Genomic DNA, 22,818 nt, shown 5'->3' with positions numbered 1-22,818 from the left:
CATGATAACATCTGTTGGCTAACCGCAGGTTTTGTTTGGGTCAAATAGTGACGTGCGCGGCTGCATAACGGTACTCCGTCTCACCAAAGACTGAGTAATGATATTTCCTAATGTCTTTGTGTTTTGCCACTGATTCAGCAGTGACATTTGAATGCCAGGAAAATTGGAGACAAAATGTGATCCCTGTTTCTATCAACAATTATATAAACAATAGTTGAAAGGATCTTGATTATGGATCTGCCTGTCAATTATGTTTGTCTGTTCTCTGGAAATAATGTCATAACATAGTTCAAAACGTCTATCATAGTTTCTGTGAGGCCAAAGGACCATCTTCAGATTGCATGTGTTGTCTAGCCATCAGAACAAGAGGTCCAAAACCAAAAGCAAAGAATCATTTAATCATTTAGTACTACTATTTTAGTTACTCATTTATAATCAATAATAATACAAAAGATAAAATCACAACAGTCCCACCTGTAACACAAAATCGGCATACTGTCTGCCGTAGCAAAGGCAATCCCACCTCCCATAAGCCCAGCTTTAGCTTGTAACATTTCTATTTTTGATTTATGCTGAGCTCACAAAAGCACCTGCAGCTATTCCCGCCTTCAATATGTCTGGCTGCCACGCTGTATTCTTATTGATCTGTCCATCTCCTTGCCTCTGTCCCAGAGATGAACACAAGAGTGAATGCCCCTATCTAGCAGCTGCTCTGTGGACAGTGGCGAGAGACAGCAGAGTCTGAAATGAATACAACTGAAATGAAATGGATATTCAAAATGATTGTGATGAAGAAACTGCCTCAAGGCTTTTGTGAGGAACTGTGGCCTGTGCATACATTTCATATGTACTCCAGTGAGCAAATAATGTAACTATGGTGTTATACATCCACACCATGTTGAAGACAGTGGCATTACTGTGACATTGCGCATCATTTTTTCTCTGCTCCTTTGCTCTGTTTTTGTTAATCCTCATCTCTCATAAACATATTTGGTCCTGAGCTGTTAAAATTGCTCCCGTTGCAGTAAACAGTTGAAAGCATGACATGCCTGACTAAAGTCAAAAAGATTTTTCCTCATTACGAGCCAAACATCATTGCAAATGAGATACATAATTTTTATTATGTTTTTATTAACTCAATTTTAAAATGCTGAAAGCACTGCATTATCAGCTCCATAAACAGACAAATACACACCAAGGTTGACTCATTTATTTGTCTGAGTGGGCCAAACCAATTGATATGGTAAATGATTTTAACGATGCTAATAGATCTAAACTGTTTGGCCCATTGTTGTCTGCCAAAGTCTGAAAGTGTGTTTTTGGCTTTGAGATGCTGTCATGAGTAATGACAATTCTCACTAGATGTCTGTTCAAAAAGGCAAGAGGCATTCCTGTGTATTACACATTTGGGAAAGTAAGAGGGAGAAGCACGACAATCAGGTGTAAATAAGCGGCAGATTAACATAAGAAAACCAAAGGCAGCAATGTGTGAAAGAGATATTGGATGATGAAGCAAATGGAAGACTGGTAATCAGAGAACAGCCCCAGCTTGGATACCAACAGCTTCAACACTGCCAGTACTGAGTGACTCAGTGTGAGAGCTTTTGGAGACAAACACACACTAACTGCAAGATGTCCTGCGATATAGATGTGAAATAATGAGATGATCATTTAGCGATTCAAAAGAGGGTTGAACAGTTGAAATTCCTCTAACAGAGAGAAGGTGAAAGACTGGCGTCTTGGTGAATAATAGCAGTCCCTTTATGCAGATTACGACAGTGAGAACATGTTTGTCATGCTTCATGAAACCTCCTTATCAATTTAACACTGCACTGCCTCAAAGAAGAGCTGGAGTGACAACAGATTCAAGTTAATGGTGACACAAACTGTTGACCAGCTTTTAGTAATAACTGAAAGTGAAACTATAAAAACATACGCGTAGTAATAAGGTATCCCTTTCTAAAAGGTCGTGCGTCACACGATCTGTTTCTCACCGCACAAAGTAGCTTTGTTAGTCATACTAGATCTGTGGCTGTCACACCACACACAGCTGTTTGACTGATTGCACAACTAAAACAGCAAGTGAGAACAGGATTTTCTCAGGACACATAGTAATTAGTCAGGTTTTTAATTATTTTGTTTTTCTGTTGAGCTGCACTAACTTTTATATTAACATGGGGCCAAATAAGTGTAATGTATTTGTAATGTCAAAGTTCCACCTCTCAGTTCATCATTCTGTTCTAAGAAAGTTAGACAGGAACTGATTAATGTTGTTGATGTATTATCCATTTTAAATCCAAACATAATTATGACACAACTTTAGGAGGACCATATCCAGAAATGTCCAAACCAATAAAACCAGTTGAGTTTTAGACAAAGCTGTACCATATCATCATCTCACTATAGTTATACCTGAAAGCTGCAATATTATAGCTTTTATGAGCTCAGTTAAAATCAAAAATAGAAATGTTACAGGGTATTTAGGAGGCAGTGGTTTGCACTGTGGCCTTTGAAAAGTGTAAAGTATTCTGTTTACAAGCTGAGTGGTTATCAATCAGGTATAAAATTACACTGAAATTGAATGAGGTGATGGTGTCTCTGGAGGGGGTGAAATGGAGCATGCTGTCAACTCAAAATGCCTTTTCTTCTACTCACAAGTCCTCTGCCATTTGCAACACACACACATACACATACACACACAGCAAAACGTGTTAAGAAGTAGGGAGTGTTACACTGTGTGGCCAATCTCAGGGAGAGCGAGTGGGAAGCACCCTTAATAAGGGTGAGTATATCAGCATCACGCTGCACAGCGGTCTGGCAAAGATTGATGCTGTAGGTGAGCAGTAGCACTGTATAACACACACTCTCTCACACACTCACACACACACACACACACACACACACACACACACACACACACACACACACACACACACACACACAAAGGCATGCATACAAAGTGGTGGTGGTCCTGAGGGAAAACAATGAGTGATGACTTTGTCTTTTCAAAACTGACAGCAGGTCTCTGCTGTCTTCAAAAAGCCCATTTTAAAATCTCTGCCAGTACCAACAAAGTAATAGAAAGTAATCTAAAGTTTGGCTGTGACTGACCCAGCACGGCTCGAATCAATGACAATGTGCAGTGGGAGAAAGAAAGAAAGAAAGAAAGAAAGAAAGAAAGAAAGAAAGAAAGAAAGAAAGAAAGAAAGAAAGAAAGAAAGAAAGAAAGAAAGAAAGAAAGAAAGACATGAGATAACAATGCCTTGTGCCTTCTTAGCTAACTGACAGAATGTGGTATGTCTGAGGAAGCCACCCCTGAGGCCACTGAGAGAGAGGAAGAGAGAAGGAGAAGGGGGGAGGGGCTGACAGAATGAAACTTGATGTCCTTTATACCTCACCTAAAAAAAAGGCAGAGAGAGAAATGTGCTATAGTGACATATTTAAACTAGGGTTGTCAGTTAAAAAAACAAAAACAAAAACGTACGATTCATCGCGTCAGGTGACTTAGGTAGAGCCTGTCCGTGTATACAGCCTATGGTTCCGTATTTGAGGATTAAAATAGCGTATCCATGTTTTAAATCAATATGGGATGGAGTTTGTCCCGTATTTCCGTCTTGAATGCAGCATCCTCCCTCTTTGCCTGTGATCAGATAAAACTCGATGCCATGGCTGCTTTCATCACAGGTGAGGTGAGAGTGGGAAAATTCAAACTCTTGGTTTTGACAGTGTCAGTGCTAATAATCAGAACAGCTGTAAACTATGTCCACAAGTGTTTCCCGTGTCAGACAGTGAACTGTCAGATGTACGGCAGCTTTAGAAGGACAATATTCTCCATTCACAACAAAGCCTGTGACGTGATTCGTTTATGAAGGTTGAGGTGTGGAGCCAGATACACAGGCTTTTGTTTAATACACTAATCAAAATATAGTGCTGATGTGAAAAAATAAACAACTTAGCCTATGTGTTATTATTTCTGTACTAATCTGTAAAATTGAATCCTTAAATTCTAATGGATCAACTAGGTACATAAATTGCATCTTTCAATACTATATACGGTAAGAAAGAATAGAAGAAAATACGAGTAATATTAGTATCATATTTAGTATTTTAATCCTGATTAATCACAGAGTAAAATTGCGATTAATGGAGTTTTTAATCATTTGACACCCCCAATTTAAAAAAAAATATGTGGCCGTTTCCACTGACTATACACAGCATGCTACATTTGGGAAAGATAGGGAGAGAGAAGCGATGCAGCAATGCATTACCAGTTTTCTAAATATAGCCTCGTCTATTCTCTCCCCCTGGTCTCTGGTGAGCTGGATTCACTTAATTGGATTACTACACACACTTTTCATTTCCTTTCTGGTTAGTGTTTAATGAAGTTTAGACAATCATACATCTCGGTTTATTCATTGTGGTGCTGAGGGCAACAACACACATGTTTAAAAAATCTGGGATGAAAATAGTGTGTCGGTTATTTCTTCGCCACAGGAGAATCTCTATACATTAATGGTTATGTATGCAGAGGAGATCGATAAACATGCTGACCCTACAATAAAGCAATGTGGCCTGCTGAGAGACAGAGCATTTGTCAATAATGTTCTTCTGTGGCCTCAATACACTGCAGAGAGGGAGGAATGTGGAATTAACAACCTCAAATGTGATATTTTAGCATTCAAAGGTTCAACAGATACAGTTTGTTCATGTCTGGGTTAGGGCACATGTCAATACAAGTTCTCTGATTTGTTTCTGTGAATTATGTTGCTTTGTTTTGTGTGTCGTCATGGATAGTTGCTGCCCTTGTGCTATGACTACATGTACTGATTTTAACATACAACACACATTTTAACGATAGCTTGACCCATCGATGCTCATCGAGGGACTGGTGATTGGAAATTAGCTTCGGCTATATACGCAGTTACAGTAGGATGGGCACTTCTTCTGCAGCTATCAATTTTGTAACAAATTTTCTATTGTCCCATACAAATAAAAGAAACTGGACTTACTGGAGATAAACTTTTTTTTTTTTACTCAATCCTCACATTAATATGTCTAGTCTTTAGATGCCCTGCTCTCTCTGTGCTATTTGGCTTGAACACCACAGGTCTGACACAGAAAGGAGACTGGTCCATTATGAAGATACAATGAATAATACAGATCCTCCTGAAAGCTCATCTGGTCTCATACACATTCACACACACACATACACACACTAAGGTGGTGCATAGCTTTCCTGTGTAGAGTAGGAGAGAGGGGGAAAAAATCCCTGTCTGAGATTTAAAGGGAGTCTAACAGGCTCATCTCCCATTTTCAGAGACTAATGCTCAATTCTGACAACCATGACAGCCCTGAATTGTTGTTCTTACGCTGTCAGTAGATTTGCGACATCCATCCAATTCAGCGACAATTCCTTCCAGCAGACTGGGAATTTCTTCTTAGTCAGATTTCTGTCAAATTAATAAAGGAACTACAGCAACAAAGACGACTGCATTGAAGCCAGTGTCTGTTAAAACTAACACAGCCTGTCTGTCATTCTCTTCACTCTTCTTTTGACATTAGTGATAATATTTACAATTATTTACCTTTTTATGATTCATGCCATAAGAATTAAAAATATAACAAAACAACAGTACATTATGTGAATGTGGGGGTCAACACAAATATGTCACTACCAAAAGGTAAAATAGACATTTTGTGTAGCTTTAAGGAGTTGAGGATGATGTCTATTGATTTGAATTGTGACAAGCTCACTCATCTAACATGCCACTATTACCCAATCCTGATTGTGTACGTGTGTAAACATGAGTAACACTGAGTTGTATTGTAGCTGGGTGGACATGTTGATGTGTGTTACGTGTGTGCCTTGACATCTACATAGCCTCATCGTTAACTGTCCCTACTAGAAAGGTCAGAAAATAGCTTTCAAGTCTGAACTGGTGTTGAATTAAAGCCTAAAACCCTCATCTTGTCCTTTAAGCAAATGTATCAGTTGAATCAAGTGCTGCTAATGATGAGTACAATTTGTGCCACATTCTTGAGATTGCTCTGACATCTGATCTAGTGCTCATCTTTCTCCATCCTGCTGCCCTTGCGTGCATCAAACACCAGAGTATAAAGAGGGTGAGATAACAGAGGGAGGAATGAATTTTGCTTTGCACGCTTGAGCTTAACTTTAAATATAATTAATACAAAGCACACAGAACACTCAGGGGCCCAGGGCTATTTGTGACTGAAAAGAGGACAAAAACATGAAATAAAAATGTTGTTGAGGCTGTGGGGAGGTGTAGCAAGGGAAGCATGTGTGAGCAAGTACAGTGTCACACCACAGAGCAAATAGTTGATGGACAAGTCTGCCAAAGAGCAACAGGACTATGACTTTCTTAGTAGGGTTAATATCTTTTGCCCAATTAGCATGAAAAATTCAAACAACTGGAAAAACTTTGTTGGAAATAGGAGCATTGTTCATATCCCCACAGCCCACTCTGATGACATCACTGACTCCACTGTGTCCCTCCCAGTTTATAACATAGCTGGGAGACAACTATTCCCCCAAGGTACCCAGCCTAAGTATGACTAATCAAAACAAGACAGCAGAGAAACCCAACAACACAGCACTTTTATCAAGCTATTTTTTTTCACCGAGGTTTGCTCTTGAAAAGCAGCTTCAATGTTAAAATACCTCTGTGCGCTTGCCATTTCTGACTAGCCCCCACCGTTTATGGATCAACTCAAGCATTTAGTGAGGGAGAAAATGACAGGAAATGTCTGGCCCATTTAACAATAAATTTCCCTGAATACATCTGAGCTGAGCTGGGAAAAAACGACACTGGGCTTGGCTGGGCTAACCTTAGGGGAGCTCTAACCATACCACAAAAACAACACACACGCCTACAATCTGCACGCCAATTCACACTTAATGTATTTGGAATCAACTCATGCAACTCCTTTATGGACACAGTCAAGCAACAGAAATACACCCATGAAAAAAACATAATCAGTTAACAAATTCCCAAGTATCTTTTAATCCATCACCACTACTAATACTCACCATATCCAGGAGTGCCTTCTAAAAGGGAAATGGCTGAGGTGCATCATGGACTTGTCACTGGGAACACCTGGACACTGTCCAGGCTTCATGCTGAAGATGTGGCAGGGCAGATTCCCCTTACCTGTTAACCTTTCACCCTTTGAGCCCCTCTATCTATCTGGCTATCTATCTACAGCCACTGACCAACAGTATCCGCTGGCCCCAGCACAATATGTAGTGTCCCATACTGCAGTCCACTGCTGTGATGCACCCATTCAGATCAGTTTTCCGATAAAGAGACCCTTCTGAACTTCCAACCTCACTGGTTTCCTCTTAGGGCATCATTGCAAAAAGCGACGGCTCAAATCCAACAAGGAAATCTTAAAAATCAAAATATATAGCACCATAAAATCCATCGAGTTCCAGAGGAGAAATAAAAATCCCAATAAATGTGACGATTAAAAAAAAAAAAAAAGGACTGGAAGGAACTAAATACAATATGAACTCTTGTCTTAAAGAGAGAGAGTCTCAGCAGTGCGAGCACACAGGCGGCCACCCAGCAGGACCAGCTAAGCTCTCCGGCCACTGCTCTTTTTTCCGTGGGATTCTTCCGGCAAAGGTTTGGAAATTACTGTCCCACATCCACATGGTGAACCGGTTCAGGGACTCATTCCTCCGGAAAACATTCCTCTTCCTGACAGCCAACGACGCCGGTTGGAGAGGCAGCAGTAGTCAAACCAGCATGACAGAGCATGTTACACACAGTCACTCACACACTCACGTTGGCTTTGCCCTCTTTGTCTCTCTTTCTTTACGTCTCCTTCTCTGTTCTGCCCTTTCACAACCTCCCAGGGCGGGAAATGAGGAAATGGGGAGAGAAAAAAGAAAAACAGCAGAACGTCTCTTCAGTATCTCCCCCTGCTCTCTGTCTCGCTCTCGCTTGTCTCCCTCCCCAGCCCTCCCTCCTCCCCCCTCCTTGCTGCAGTCAGTGGGATGTCCTGACCCTGTGCAAGAGGTGTGCCTGCTCCTTCGGTATCTAGTCAGCTAAACCTATTGATCCTCTTACCACATGCTGCTCTACTTCATTCAGAGGGGAACAAGTCTGCACATGTAAAATTAGCATACACACAGGAGTGTACACATCCACACAGAAACCCTCTATAACGTAATATGGGCAAAGTGTTGACAGAAGTAATTCCTCTCATTTCCTCCCCTTAAATCTGTCTTCCGCTCTACTTTTCTTTTCTTTTCTTGAGTAATGTCTCTCGCCTCTATTATAGCCTGCCTTCGTCATAACAACGCAAGCGCTGCTGCTGCTGCTGCTGCTGCTGCTGCTGCCTTGTCAGTTTGTTTTTTGTTTTTGCTACTCTAAGCACACCCTCTGTCTGTCTCTAGAGTCTGCGTGCATGTCAGTGAACCATGAAATTTTCAAACTGCACAACAAATGCCATTGTGTGTGCGTGTGTGTATATGTGACATAAGTTGTGCATGTGCGACTGTAAATGCATAGGGGGGGGTGGCTCTCAAGGCATGTTTGTGTCAACTTGTTACACAGGATGTCACTGGCCTGACTGCTTATAATACATTCCTCTGTTCTTACACCAGCAGCTTTAGCCTCCAGATGGAGTCTGTAATGCCGCCTAAAAGCCGGGCAGCAATCAAAAAGAGTAAATGTCAGTGTCTCTTATAACCACTCAATTATGAAGATAACAAGAATAATAGCAGCAAAATTACAATTCAACAAATTCAGTTATTTAGAGTGGATGTTGGTGTATGTAAGAGTCTTTCATGTATGTGTATATGAGTGGCTTTGTGTGCGCATTTTTGTGCAACTAGTGTTGGCAAGGAAGAGGTTGGGGTTAGCACACTAAGGTTGTGTCTGTGTGTGTATGTGTGTGTTTTGCATTAAAAGCCATAGCTGTGGCTAAGCTCCAGTTGCTGCGGCCTGAAAAACAGGATCCAGCACTGCTTCTTACACACATCCTGCCCAACACACACGTCAGCAGCCTCTCAACCCCTGCCAAAAGTCAAACCACCTCACAGCCTCTGTAAGCCTGCACCTTCAGCCACGACAGCCGCTCTTGAAAAGGGTGGAGGAGGAGTGCTGAATGCTGAGGAATCTGCTCGCAGAAAAATGAAGACAGAAATGCAGATATCTGTGGGGATGTGGATTGTTTATGTGTGTAGAGGGGCAGGAATGACAGTTGAGACAGCAGCAGAGCGAGAGAGAGAGAGATTTAAAGCGCTTCAAAGGTTAAACAAGAAAGCAGCTAGAGGCACCTGTTATTCATAAAGGAAAATATCTCCATCTGTCTCTCAGATTTATTCTTAAAACAATCATACACTGAAAAAAGTGAAACTAGTGTGTCATTCCTTTAAAGTGTATTTTTAAATTGGTCTAATGAAAAATTATGGTTTCCTCTTTAAACCTGATTTTTTCAGTTTGCTTCAAAGCAAATGTCACTCCCTGTGAACTAAATTAAAAGAAATGCTTCAATTCAAATGGTATTTTCACTTTAAACCAGAGATTTTCCTGTCGCGTGACCATGTGACGTCACCGCAGAGCGCTCTTTTCCAAAATTGAAATCCGCCATGTTGTTTCCTCGCATCAAGTGCCGACCTCGGGTGTGGACCGTCTGTCCTGTCTGGAAACTCTTTTAAACAAGGTAAGAATTCAAAATTGTACCGTTTTAATGCAACATGGGCTTTCCGTGCACATTAATGCGTAGTGGCAGAATGGACAACTGACATTATCGTCACGGCCGGCTTGGTATTCTGTGTGCTAACGCTAGCGCTAGCTAAACCGTTCCTTAACAACAACGTGTCCGTTGCCTCTGTTTATTGTGCAACGTTAATGTTGTTGTACAGTGGCATTATGAAGCAATATGCGTAAGTTATTGTGATAAGGCTTGAATACAGTAAAGTAGAAACGGGAAACGGGTCTGCCTGGCCACCGTTTTTTTTTTTTTTTTTTTCCTCCAGGTGGGCTGCAGGCAGGTGCCCGTCACAGACACATGCACGGACACACACACACACACACACACACGGCTGTCTCTGCAGCAGAGTGAGGGGAAGACGGTGAAACTCCGCGGTGGGTTAGGGGGATGTTGAGTTACTGTGGAGGTGTGTGAAGGCAGGTAGTTGCAGGACGCAGTGTTTGGCACTTAATTATTGCAGTCCTGGGGCAGACTGAAAACAGTTACTCTACCCGTTAATACCACATGTCGTTTTTGTTTACTCTCCGTCAGCGCTCATGTTCTCACTACGCACTTTTCTGTTGTAAACAAACTCACATGGTTTGGTGCTACAACCGAATTTCACAGCTGTTAGATGATTGGCTGTTTGAGTGTCACTCAATTGTCAAAGGGTGTGATAGGCAGTTTATGAGCAGGCATATTTGAAGCCGTTTTTTCTAAAAAATAAAATACCATGCAGAGTAATTGTATATAAATCGCAGGCAATTAATGTTTTATTCATTTAGTGCAATCCAGTAATAAAGATCCATTCTCTCATCTCAGTATAATAGAATACCAGAATGTATAAGGTCTAATAAATTGGAGTCTGCAGTGACAATCATGGATAATGCTATTTGTCCCAAACAAAAACTAAATGTGAAATCTTTAAATTCTGTTTACAGGTTTGCTCCTGAAAGGTCACAGTTGGTAAGTCCCTAAATGAACAACTGTGGAAGTTATCTACATGTTCGTTTTAAGTGACATTAGTGTCATTGACATTTGTTATATTTCAATTAATTGCAACCAGATATAATCTAAAATTTATCAGGGACAATAACAATAAGATTCATGATTCATTCAAAATAATTTCATGCAGTTTTTAAATAATGTTAAAAGTAGCCAAATATTAAAGAAGAAAATAATCATAGTTTTTTTTTTGTATCTCATACACTACACTTACTCCAGCTTTTGAATTATTGCAGTGTCTGTAGATTTGTTGGGGTGCAAGAACTGACCGATCCCTACCCTCTGGCTTACTACATCGTTTGGGTGCTGCCACATCATCTCTCTGAAGAGATGCATAAGGTAAGGTTGTATATTAATGTGTGTACTCTAGGAAATTGAAAACTTTTTCAAAAGTAGCTTTTGTTTTATCACGCTATTTAAAGCAGAAGTAAGCGATCCGGTCGTTTTGGCTAATGCTGCGTTCGAGGCAGGCTTTTGAAACCGTAAATTACAGCTTAAAGTCACAACTTACGACTTTGTAGCGTTACAGGCAACCCACTCGTGTTTCTCCGACCTGTTTTACCGGTTGAATGAAAGTCACTATAACGGCCACTCGTAACTTCCGACCCGTGAACTCGTACCAGATCGAACAGGTACGACCTCACAGGTCGGAAAAACACGAGTTACGAGTTGCCTTGAACGCACCGTAACAGTCCTCGTCCCTACGTCACCATATTCACGGCGTCCCTTGGCTGCACACACAGCCCTGCATGCCGTTCTCTCTCCTCATTGGATAAAAACTGTAGGATACGATAAAATGTTTTCTCCTCGGCTGCAGAGCAGAGTGACTGACAGACCCGTGGTTTCGGTCCAAACACTCTATGTAAGTGATTGCTGTCAGAAGATATAACTATTTAAGACTTATATTAACACAAATATATCACTTACTTCTGCTTTAATTGTGAGAAGAAAAAAAACAACACACAGTTTGCCAAGAATGTCCTGTTATTTTCACTAGAAATGTGAATATGAGTGAATCTATGCAATGGCCAATTATGTACTACAACTAACACTATTGTATTCATGTTTTTTACTACCGTAGATACTTTTTGATGGACTGGCATGGCGAGAGAAGACCAGCTGAGCTGGGGGTTATCCTGTGTCCTGATGGACACCAGGAAGCTAATTCTGCCCTGGTGGAATTCCAGAGACAGTGTGTGTTAAATGGCAGTACAGAGACAGAGACTTGGAGAGGCACTAGTGAACTTGACATCTACTGCTGAACTTGAAGATTTGGCAACAAGATGATCTCACTAAGTGATGATAGCCAAAGCAATCACATTCACTAAGTGATGATAGCCAAAGATTCAGTTCAGCATGTCTGATGACCTTCACTGAGTTTGGCAGTAGTAGGGATCTTCTTCTACGCACCAGGAGTGGAAGAGGTGAAGAGTGATGGCCTGCATTGTTCACAGTGGATAAAGTAAGTAATTTCAGGTCACAAAAATCTCATGAAACATATCTTTTACACCACAGAGTTTTAATGCAATATGTAATGTAATACATTTGATTGTGATATTTTGTTTCATAAAGATCAGTGCTGAGTTGATGAGAATGACTGCTGTTCCACTTCAACCACGATTCTGGCTTCCTTGGACAAGCACCACAGCAAGCTGATCAGAGATCATCAGGAACAAGGGAGGAGCTGTCAGAGAAGAAGACCGGTTAGGTGCTGAAAAGTTCTTGGTCAGGTATGTACTTTCTCAATACTGCAAAACTCGTCGACATCACAAACAGTAACATTTTCATCCTACCAAACACACAAGCCACTTCATCATAATCTCATAAGACTATGGAATGATAACTAATATCTTTTATCAATCAGTGAAGAAATACAAGTATGGAATTTAATGAGATACAACACAAAAAACACAATATAAGTACAATACAACAGAAAATGACACTTTACTTTTCTTCTCTTGACACTCGGAGTATCACAAGAGCACCCTTCCAAAGGAAAATAACTAAAATCACAGGTAGAAACTGATTAACTGTCTGCTACAAGTTTACTACAGCTGAGAGGGTAGTCTTCTAGTCTTCTGCTGTATGATTACGTCACTTCCTGCTACACAAAGTAGAGAGGGGACTTATGTGCTTTTGTAACAGCCTTCTAAACAATAAATGTCTTGTCTTTTGTCAGGTTGGTGAGAAGGATGGCGCCGAAAGAGAGCTTCAGCAGTGGACAATGGCAGTGTTTGTCATCAGAAGGAGGATCCATTAAAGCCACCATATGGCTATGAGCACCTCCACACCTTCAAAAATGAACTGTCATCAATTGCACATGGATGTACCCTCTTATTTGGCCTCATCTATGCTCTAAACCTGAGCTGTCCAGGTGAGCTCAAACACACTTTTGATGCACTGCAGGAATATTCATGGAGATGGACTGCACACTCTGAGTGTCATTTTCTTTGGCTCTGACTGTCAAGCTCTAGATATGTGGTTGCTCAAAGAAAGACATTTGGATACAGCATGTTGATCTGTTTTAATTGCTTGTGTTCAAATACATTCCAGGATAATGTTAAGGGGTTATTGTAAATAAGAGAAAAAAACAGCTTTTGATTCAAACAGGCTTTCATTTCTGATATTCTCTGTTAACAGAATTCTTTCAGTAGCGCTGATATTAACAAAATGTGAACAATGCTAAAATTCTGAATGATCAGTGAGAGCACGAATAGTTCCTTTTTTTTCTTGAACTGCCCTTGTTCATCATTGACTCCATAGCAACTGTGTTCATCATTGTTTTTTTTTTGGGTGGTCCCTTGCTTTTCTAATGGATCAAAAATAATGATATTCAATACATTCTGATAATTTTGTCAAAGGATAGCAAAGACACTGTTAGATGCTCTATTTTTTATACTTTATGCTGTTACCTTGAATCTCTCAATTGATGTGTTTACAGTTCCATAAGGTTTAAAGAAAAACACAATGAAAAGACCGTGTATTTTGTTTTACATGCAACTTTGTTTGTTTTTCTCAAGTGTTAATACATGCCTATTTGAGAGTAATCAAAAATAAATGGTCTTTTGAAGAGAATTTTCCTGTTTTTAGTTTTATCTTAAGTGAATCAGTTCAGTTAATCCTAGTCTTATATTATAGGGAAATATATTTTGTTTATGGTAAAATTTCAGTTGTACAAAGTGAAAAATGTCATTATATTGACCAAAATAATATTTTGGCTTGTGATTTAAGAGAATATATTGATTAAGGTATAAGTAAAAAATTAACTTTGTGCTGAATCAGAAATTTAAGTTGAGAAAACTTAAAAAAATTGCATGTAACAGGATTACAGCAATTTAATTAGTTTTTTCCAAAGTAAAATCTTTAATTAGATATAGTGGTAAATATTAGTTTTTCTCAAATTAAAAAAATAAGTTGTAATAAAGAATAAAAATAGTTTATGGTCTTTGTAATGAATTATGTTTTTACTTTGTATGAAAGCAAATTTTTGGCTTTTTCTCAAAGTAGAAAATGTATTTACATTAAATCAAAATTTATGTTTTCAACCAAATCAAAGATTTTATTTGTGAAGAACTAATAAATTTAGGTGTAACAAATTACAGCAATTTTTTTAAGTTGATCCAAAGTATCACTTTTTTCAGTGTAGGTTCAGACATCTTGCATACAAAAGGAAAGTGGAGCGAACACTCTAATAATAGAAAATACACTGTATGTCCCTGTGTGTATGTGTGTGCATGTGTGTGTGTGGTATTGCATAATCTTTGTCCCTGCTTTGGGGGCTGTTGGCCCCTGCTCTACTCAACACTGGTGAGCTGTCACGACTCATCCTGCAACCTGAGAGAGAGAAAGAGACTGGTGGAGAGAGGATAAAATACAGAGTGTAAGGCAGAAGCAAATGGATAAAGACAGTGAGAGAGGGGCTGACAGCAAAAGAGAAAAAAAAAGATGAAGAGAGGCGGTAGAGTCGAGGGTTCAAGTGGATGTACATGCCAGCATCATAAGACTTTTTCTCATCCTTTTTTTTGACCACGGGACCAGGACAAGAAGACGAGAAAAATTAAACTAAAGATGAAACGCAGTCCTGCTGTAAGGACACAGAAACCTTGAGAGAATATGTGAAAGAGAGCTAACGCAATAACATATTAAAGTCATAAATAGCACAGCATTAACCCATCGTCTTCTGTGACCCCTGCTTGTAACTAAAACAATGTATTTTCCATCTACAAAATATCACCTCATATTTGAATCAGTGGGCCTTTTTCATTACATTAGTGGTCTGACATGACTCGGTAACTGGTCATCTGGGGGAAAGGGCTGGGTTACACAATGGAACAAGTGCGATTTCATGTGTACTGACATTTAGCAAAGTACTTTTCTTCATTTATCTGCAGATAGATTGTCCTGAGGATGCTGGCTGAACAACCTCTACAGTCATATTACTGTATAGAGTGGGTCCTACCAATAGTTGCTTTAGCTTATTGACATTGATACTAACTATGTTGGGTCAATCCCTATTTACATTCAGATAGCAAAGAAAATCTCTCCAGGGATTGAAAGAAAACTGGGTCCTCGTGCATGTTTTGTTCCTTTGAGATAGGCCAGCTGTCCATCACTCTGTGTGTCGCTGTGGAAATGCCTTGGGCCTGGTCCTCCTCTTTGCAATTCACAGATGGTTATGCAGTGGCATTTCAGCAAAGGTTAACTCATTCCCCCCTTCAAATCAGATATTTGTAATTAGATTCCAACATCTAATGGGGATATGGAGGTTTCAAGGGCCGCTGGTAGAATATGAAGAATGTGTAAGTGGCCAAAAAATTGCTCACTTGTGGAGTGGAGAGCTTTTTATCTGACTCTTTGATTTTAAGGCAGGCCAAAAGAGAGAGGGGATGGACTTCATTTATTAGGAAAACATACAGGATTACTACAAAGCAGCAACTGTAGTCAATGGTGACATGGTGTACAGAACATACAGTAGGTCACTGCTACTGTACACCCATGTCACCAATCAGTTATTTCAACACTAGGGCTGCACAACCAATCACATTGTAATCTAAATCACAGTATGGCCAAGTGCAACATCCAAATCACAGGATTTACTGCTTGCTTTTTTATGTACCCTGTCATCGAATCATATTTTCAAGAACGTGCTACATGGTACAACACCCAATTTTGGTGTAAAGTGAAAATGAAAAACAACTACAAAAAAAATTGCAATGATGATGTTTTTTTGCATTTTCTAGTTAGCTTCTCATGGTATCACAGTAGCTCGCTACTTAGCAATGCGTGTGGTACGAGAAGCAAAATAAAATATCAAAATAAAAGTGTGATCAAAATGAAATAAGTCCAAAGTAAATGTGGCTTAAGCATAATGAGGCATATCGTGTTTAATTACAATGAAATATTTATGTGTATGTTCTCATCACTAAATCCATCCACCAAAAAAACCTCATGTATTCCTTAAAAAACATCAAGAGATTCAGAGTGAAGGAAACATGACTTAAACAAAGCAACAGATTTCAAAGGAATTTGTCGTGTTTCCTGTTAAACGAGTGCAACAGAAAAGAAACTAAATCTGCCCTCATTTATAAATCACTTCAACAAGATAGTGAGCCAGGCTCTGCAGTTGAGAGTGTCATGAATATCCGGTTAAAACCCACCATTGTGAGCAGTGATATCTATTTTGACTACTTTACGAGGCTGTTTTCCAAGACCGGGTACAGATGGGAGCGTATTGAAATATCAATTGGCCATAACCCGAGGCACGCTCACTAAAACACCATCTGGTGTGGACGGGTCTTGCAAACAGTTGAAAATGTGTTTGAAATTGTAATCTCTAATACTGGTGGGTAAAAAAAACAAAGTAGCATAAGTTCAGTGTAAAAGATGAACTACTAACGAGGACAAATGTCAAGGTGTAAACATTAGAAGGATGTGCAGGAATTTATCACTGCCTTTGGTATTTCCCTCTTGACGTCACAAATTTTAGAGGTGTGTCTGCACAAGTGATAAACAGGGTGAAGAAGAGCCACAAGCACTGACAGTCACAAAGGAACAAGAATCGCAGTCTCAATTATTAGTTATGTACTACAAATGATAATTACTGTTTATTAATTACAACATGCCATAAATGTACGTCACAAAATGCTTTTCTACAGGTTTTTTTTCTACATATGGTTGTTATCTAACACACCTGTTTTTGATTAAGTACTAATTTAGAGTTGCAGATCCGCAGGATTTATTGCAGTCTTTGGTATTTCCCACTTGACGTCACAAATTGCACAGGCATGTCTGCAAAAGCAATAAACATGTACAGTAGAAGCTACATCTTACAGATATTTGATTGAGTGTGATCTGATTAACTAACTTTTGTATGTGATCCATAGCTGTAGCTATGGTGATGTCTTTTTGTTTCACTTTTCCTGAGAAAATGAGTGGTCATGTAGGAAGCGGGCCAAAGGCTATCAAGTGAATAGGTATAAATGAAATGCTATTGTTCAGTCACAGCTATCTTAAATAAAAATACACTGCAGGTGTTATTTTACAGTATAGTTCCGTAGTAATAAATCACATAAAAAAACTTTTTAGGTAAATATTTTTTTAATTCCTAAAGTTTGGAGACAAGTGCTCCCTGAAAGCAGAGCGGTACATACAGAATCCAGTCCAAAGAGTTAAAATTTTGTTTAGCATCAAAGAACTTGATCGTAACAAATGCATTTAGAATGAAATGCACTGATTGGGGTTATATTTTGTGTCCAAACTGACCTGCATCCTCATCCTGAACCTGTCACTGTCAAACTGTCAAATAGGTGAATGCACATGTGCAGGCAAAAGCCCACAATAATTACCAAGTGTTCTATCAATTGCTAGCATTGTGCTTTTGATCTGCTGCCATCAGAGCGTAAATAGGATCATTTAGACGCTGCATTGCACATTTCAGTGAGAGCTTTGTACCCGCGCCATCAAATTACGCTCATATGCACACCCTGCAGGGGCAAGTACATTTTGGAAGTGGGTGACTCTGGGACCAAGCTAGTCATGGTGTCATAAGATTTCAGTGCCCACCAGTCATTTTCAGCTGAATTGTGTCCACTTGAATGTTTCAACCAGTAACCATTCAGTAATGTTGCTATAGTGACAATACTCAAAGTCGGCAGTCCTTTAGCTCTTTGTTCCAGTGACAGATGTAGACAGCTAACAGTAAATACTACTAAACCACTTTTGGGTTACCTCTAAGGTAATGCAAACGGATCAGGGCACTAACTTTCTCTAAAAAACTTTCCGACAGACGCTGTAGTCCCTTCCATTCTGATTCACAAGGTGCACTCGAGAGATGGCACCAGACTCTATGTTTTAAGAAAGTACAGCCACAAATCTAGGAAAGGTTGGGACGAAGGGGTCCCTTTCATTGTCTTTGCTATTCAAGATAGGCAAGTGTCTCTAAGGTTCAGTCCAGCTGAGTTGGTGTTAGGCCACCTATCAAGGTGTTAGAGGAGCAGTCAACATCTGGGTCACCTCCAAAATATAATGTGTTGGATTTCGTCTCTCCGTGTAGGGAACGGTTACATCGTGCCTCCTCTCTAGGGAAAGAAGCCATCTCATCGTCTCAGAGGGACATGAAAAAAACATTTGACAGAAAGCTATTGAGTGCCGTTTTCAGCTTGGAGATCTGTGCCTGGCTCTGCCCTCAATGCCTGTTTTTCAGATCCTTATACTATAGTAGATAGCAAAGTGACTAATACCAGCTATGTCACCCCCCCCCTCTCTGCCTCCCCAAAATAAAATAATAATTTAAAAAATCTTATCATTCCAGATGGGATGAGATTTAGGCCAACACCACTATACTGTAGCAGGAACAACACATGCACTTATCCTGCTATGACAAGTCAAAATATCTTTTGTGAAAAAGGCCAATAAAAGGTCTCTAGACACATAATTTTACTCTTATTGAAGTCTCAGTAGTGAAAATGTGAGGAAAATATTCTCACGCTGGGAAATAAAAAAACATGCGTGACAGAGTGACAGAAATCTCTGAATAATATTGCTTAAATCCTCTTAAAGCAACTAAAAATGTTAAACCAGAATTAAAAGAAGTCTTACTGTCATAGTGGGCAATAACATTTCCATAGCCAAAAGTGTCATCCTAATTTAAAGCCATTTCATTAATTGTCATGGCTTGTACTAGGCCACTACTTGTTCTATTGGAGAACACTAGTGTAATTACTTAAATGTGATTAATTGTTTGGCCATAGTTTGTCTGTTGTTGTGGTTTTTACTTGTATGGCTGTTAAATATGTAGAAAAGTGGCAGGTGCATGTTGTTTGCAGATGTTTTAAAAAAGCATGCTTCATAATACTGTAAGTGTACAGTGTACTGCTATCCTATACAATCTCTCTTATGCAACTATCCGTGACATTTTGGAGACCAACAGTTTGCTCCCACTCTTTCTCCCAACACATCTGTATCCATCCCACCCAGTACTACCTCCAATCCCAGCCATAGTGTCAGCTCTGTTGCTCAACCCCTCCAAAAATAGACTTTTCCTGCATTGCACCAACGTTGTGTCACTGTTGCAGCTCGACTGGCTCCCGCTGCACTGGCTGACTAGTCTGAGCCTTAATCACAGCATTGGATAGACTGAGTGTCTATCTGGGTGTGATTAGTGATTCCTCTGAGGGTTGATATGACCCAATGATGACCTCTGGTGATACGCTAATTACTGTAGGCTCAGGGGAGAGTGCACGTCTGTGAATGAGGGAGGGTTTAACTTAGATCGTGTTTGGGGGTAGTTTGTTTTCAGGCAATGTGTGTGGAAAAAAAATCCACAAATGGATTTCGTCATTGGAAATCTAATTACCATTTCAAGTTTTGTGCAGCTATGGGTATTATGATTTAATATGAAACTGAGATAACACACAGTTAAAACATATATATTATCTGTTAATCACAAAATGTATTTACTGGATAAGGTAATCTCTTTCCCCCTGTTGTGCTATGTGGTTGTGTGTTACAGTTATTTGCTTTAAATGCCTGATCCTCCACACCTCTGTTCGCTTTGGTAGGACAAACACAAAGCAGATATCTACTGTACATTACTCCATGTCATGTACAGTACGAGAATAAATTAACAAGACTCAGAGTCTACAGCCACATGAGCGGTTGAGTGACAATGTGCTTTAAACTAAAATGTTAGCAAGCTTACATGATGATGCTAATGTAGATATATTATTATTATTATTATTATTTGCCATGTAAACATTCTATCTTAGTTTAGAATGTTTACATGCTAGTTCAACTGAGGATGATTGGTAATGTATTTGCTCATACACCAAACCACTGAAAAAATGTATCATTTGACCTCTAGGTGGCACTTGACCAAAATGACTTAAAAAAACAACAACAAAAAAAAACCTTTGAGGAACATGAGTATCTGTGCCAAATTACACGAATCTTAATTCAGTTCTTGTGGAGACATTTCACAAAATCCCTCCCCCATAAACATCAGTCTTATGGTGGCTCTAGAAGAAGAGATTCATCGTTAGGAGTCATTATCTGGGAACCAAAACTTTTGTTGGTTCATCAAGTAGTTGCTGAGATATTTCAGTTTTGGCCGAAGAGGTCAGACCGACCAACACTGGCATCCCTAGAGTCCCACCTCCAGCATGGCTAAAAACAGTCACAGAGAGAAAAAAGGATGAGAACAAGACAAAAAAAAGAAGCTGTGATTAACTTACTGAAAAAGAAATGTGTAATGGAAATTCATTGCAAGACTTTTGTCTCTCCTGTTTTTCCTCTAGCTGCTTTAAATTTCATTAAAGGCCATGAATTATGAGGAAGAAGCAGTATGTAGGAAAGAGCACTGTGGGGGACCTATGTGACATTAAACTGTTAAGGTAATTACATGTTAGGAGGTGGCTTGTAGGCTATAAAATGATCTTACTCTGAAAACGGCTCAGTCTGCAAACTGTGGCAGAAACCACCGAACTCTGTCACACAGAACAGCACACGCCCTTCCAAATACTTGCATAATTGGCTCATGTTTACATACACTGGGATGAAACAAGCACAGTGGTGGCGTGAATGCAAAAGCGACAGACCTACAGAGACTAAATCAGAAAGTCAAGCTTACTATGTGTGATCTGTTCCCTTAAAGGGGAAAAAGAGCGGAGTGAAGTCCAACATGACCAGTGTGAGGACAGATGCATCAAAAATGTACAACAAAACCACTAGGGTGCACTGTCATAAATTATAAAGTAAGAACTGTTCCATCTGGAGAATATGTAGAGGGTAAAATATGTGATGTGTCTAAATTACATGAATCAACAAATCTACGCTTTAAGCATACTCATTCTAATCTGTCTTTAAATTGCCAGAGAAATAAATGTAATTTAACTATATAAAAAAGTAACTTAAAATCAAATCAAAAAATGTTAGTTAGTAAATTACAAATCTACTAATTTGACTAATTAAGGAAATTAAGTGACTTGACAGCTAAGTAAAACTACAATCAGATGTCCTGTTTATGTTACTTTAGCACCAGTAATGTGTCAGTGTAACAGCGGTAATGTGTACAGTAAAGTGTTACTCCCTGATTGTCATGGCATTGATAGCATTTGCTTCTTGACTTGATGTGTTAGGAGAGGTTGAGGAGCAGACAGACAGAAGGCCTTGACACCCTTGTCTGTTGTCATGGCTCCCATGACATTTAAAAGTCAAATTTTCACTCCCTTTTCAGCTACACCTCACCATCACCAAATGAACCCCGACGGCCCACTAGAGACCGCAGCAGGAGGGCGGTGGCTTCAAGTTAGAGACAGCTCAGGAGACAAACGGAGGAAAACACTGAATATTTCACTGTTCAACAGGTCGTCATCAACAACCTGAGAGAGAAAGAGAGAGAGAGAGAGAGAAGTGAGCCATGAGAGTTGTGCTCAGAGAAGAGAAGAGAAGAGAAGAGAAGAGAAGAGAAGAGAAGAGAAGAGAAGAGAAGAGAAGAGAATGGAGGAACATGAAGTGGAGACAGTTCTAGTAAATGTTTTATAAGATGCAGTGTTTTACAACTGCAGATGGGATGGGAGGAAATGGAGTTTTAAGATGTGTGAAGATTCTGTGAATGTCAGCGTGGGGGTTGATGTGAGAGGAGATCTCTGTGAAGCTTGTTACATTTGTCAGAAATCTGTGTGAAGATGGTGCAGGTTAAGGTTAGCAGGATGAATGATAACAAGATCCTCTGCTGAACTGGAAGCAAGTTCATTCAGTCTCCCACACTCTCTGCTCTTTGCCTAAAAAAAGCGAAGACAGCATTTGATTGTTGCTGGTAAAATGTAGAATGGATCACAAAGTAAACTCCACAACTTTATGACTCGCATTTAAAGGCAAACATATCTGTGTTTCAGTTCTGCATGTGAACTTGTGGTTGAAAAAATGCATATGAATAACTTGCATGCATGCACAGGCATATGGATTTGCATTTCTGTACATCTGTGAGCTCAACCAAGCTCCAACAGGCAGGCGGGGAAAGAAATATTAACCACAACTCAATTTTTATAACATGAGCTCAAAGGAAGAACCTACCACTTTACTGGGAACTAGAAACCATCTGGTGGATCACATTTTTTAAAACATTCACAGAAATGTGACCTCTAGGGAGCCTGATAGAGCAGGGAGGAGCACTAAGCAAAACGTGACAGGTAATTAACCCACTGAAGAAACTGTTAAGGAACTCTATCACCATTGGAGAGATTTTATCAGGCCCCTGATGTTTAGTATTCAAGGAATTATTCTTATAATGAAGTGGTATTACTACTCTCTCACAGCTTGCATGATCTGCAGTAGTTATTGGTTTCAAGGAAGAATTTTTTAACAAACTCTGGAGAACATTGCTGTTACACAGTGTGTGGGTATAGGAGCCAATGTGACCATAGGAGGCAATAAAAGTGTTCAGTCTTTTCACATCCTCAACAGCTTTAACCAGAACAATTGACGCCAATGTCAGTGGGGGGAAGAAGGAATGATTTTTTCATTCTATAATTGTTAATTGTCGGTATATGAGTAGAGTGACAAAATGATTGAATCTTAATTTTCATATAA

At 39.6% G+C, this 22,818-nt stretch overlaps 1 protein-coding gene across 5 annotated transcripts in view; it reads right to left on the bottom strand.

Moving 5' to 3' along the window:
- Window positions 1–22,818, bottom strand: part of pde4d (phosphodiesterase 4D, cAMP-specific) — a 189,816-nt gene that overhangs the window by 46,096 nt on the left and 120,902 nt on the right. The window contains exon 1 of one of the 5 annotated variants that reach the window (XM_085786527.1): window positions 7,052–8,324. The exons of the other annotated variants lie outside the window; for them this stretch is intronic. Coding sequence (XP_085642653.1) covers window positions 7,052–7,140 — 89 coding nt within the window. The 5' untranslated portion in view covers window positions 7,141–8,324. Of the gene's footprint in view, window positions 1–7,051; window positions 8,325–22,818 lie in introns of those variants that run through there. 5 annotated transcript variants of the gene reach the window in all.

The sequence above is a fragment of the Trachurus japonicus genome, chromosome 9 (genome assembly GCF_045865225.1).
Source record: "Trachurus japonicus isolate A0001 chromosome 9, Traja_1.0".
In the NCBI taxonomy this organism is placed as follows: Eukaryota; Metazoa; Chordata; class Actinopteri; order Carangiformes; family Carangidae; genus Trachurus; species Trachurus japonicus.
The sequence above is the reverse complement of the archived record's forward strand: the minus strand, read 5'-3'. Positions and strand labels throughout refer to the sequence as shown.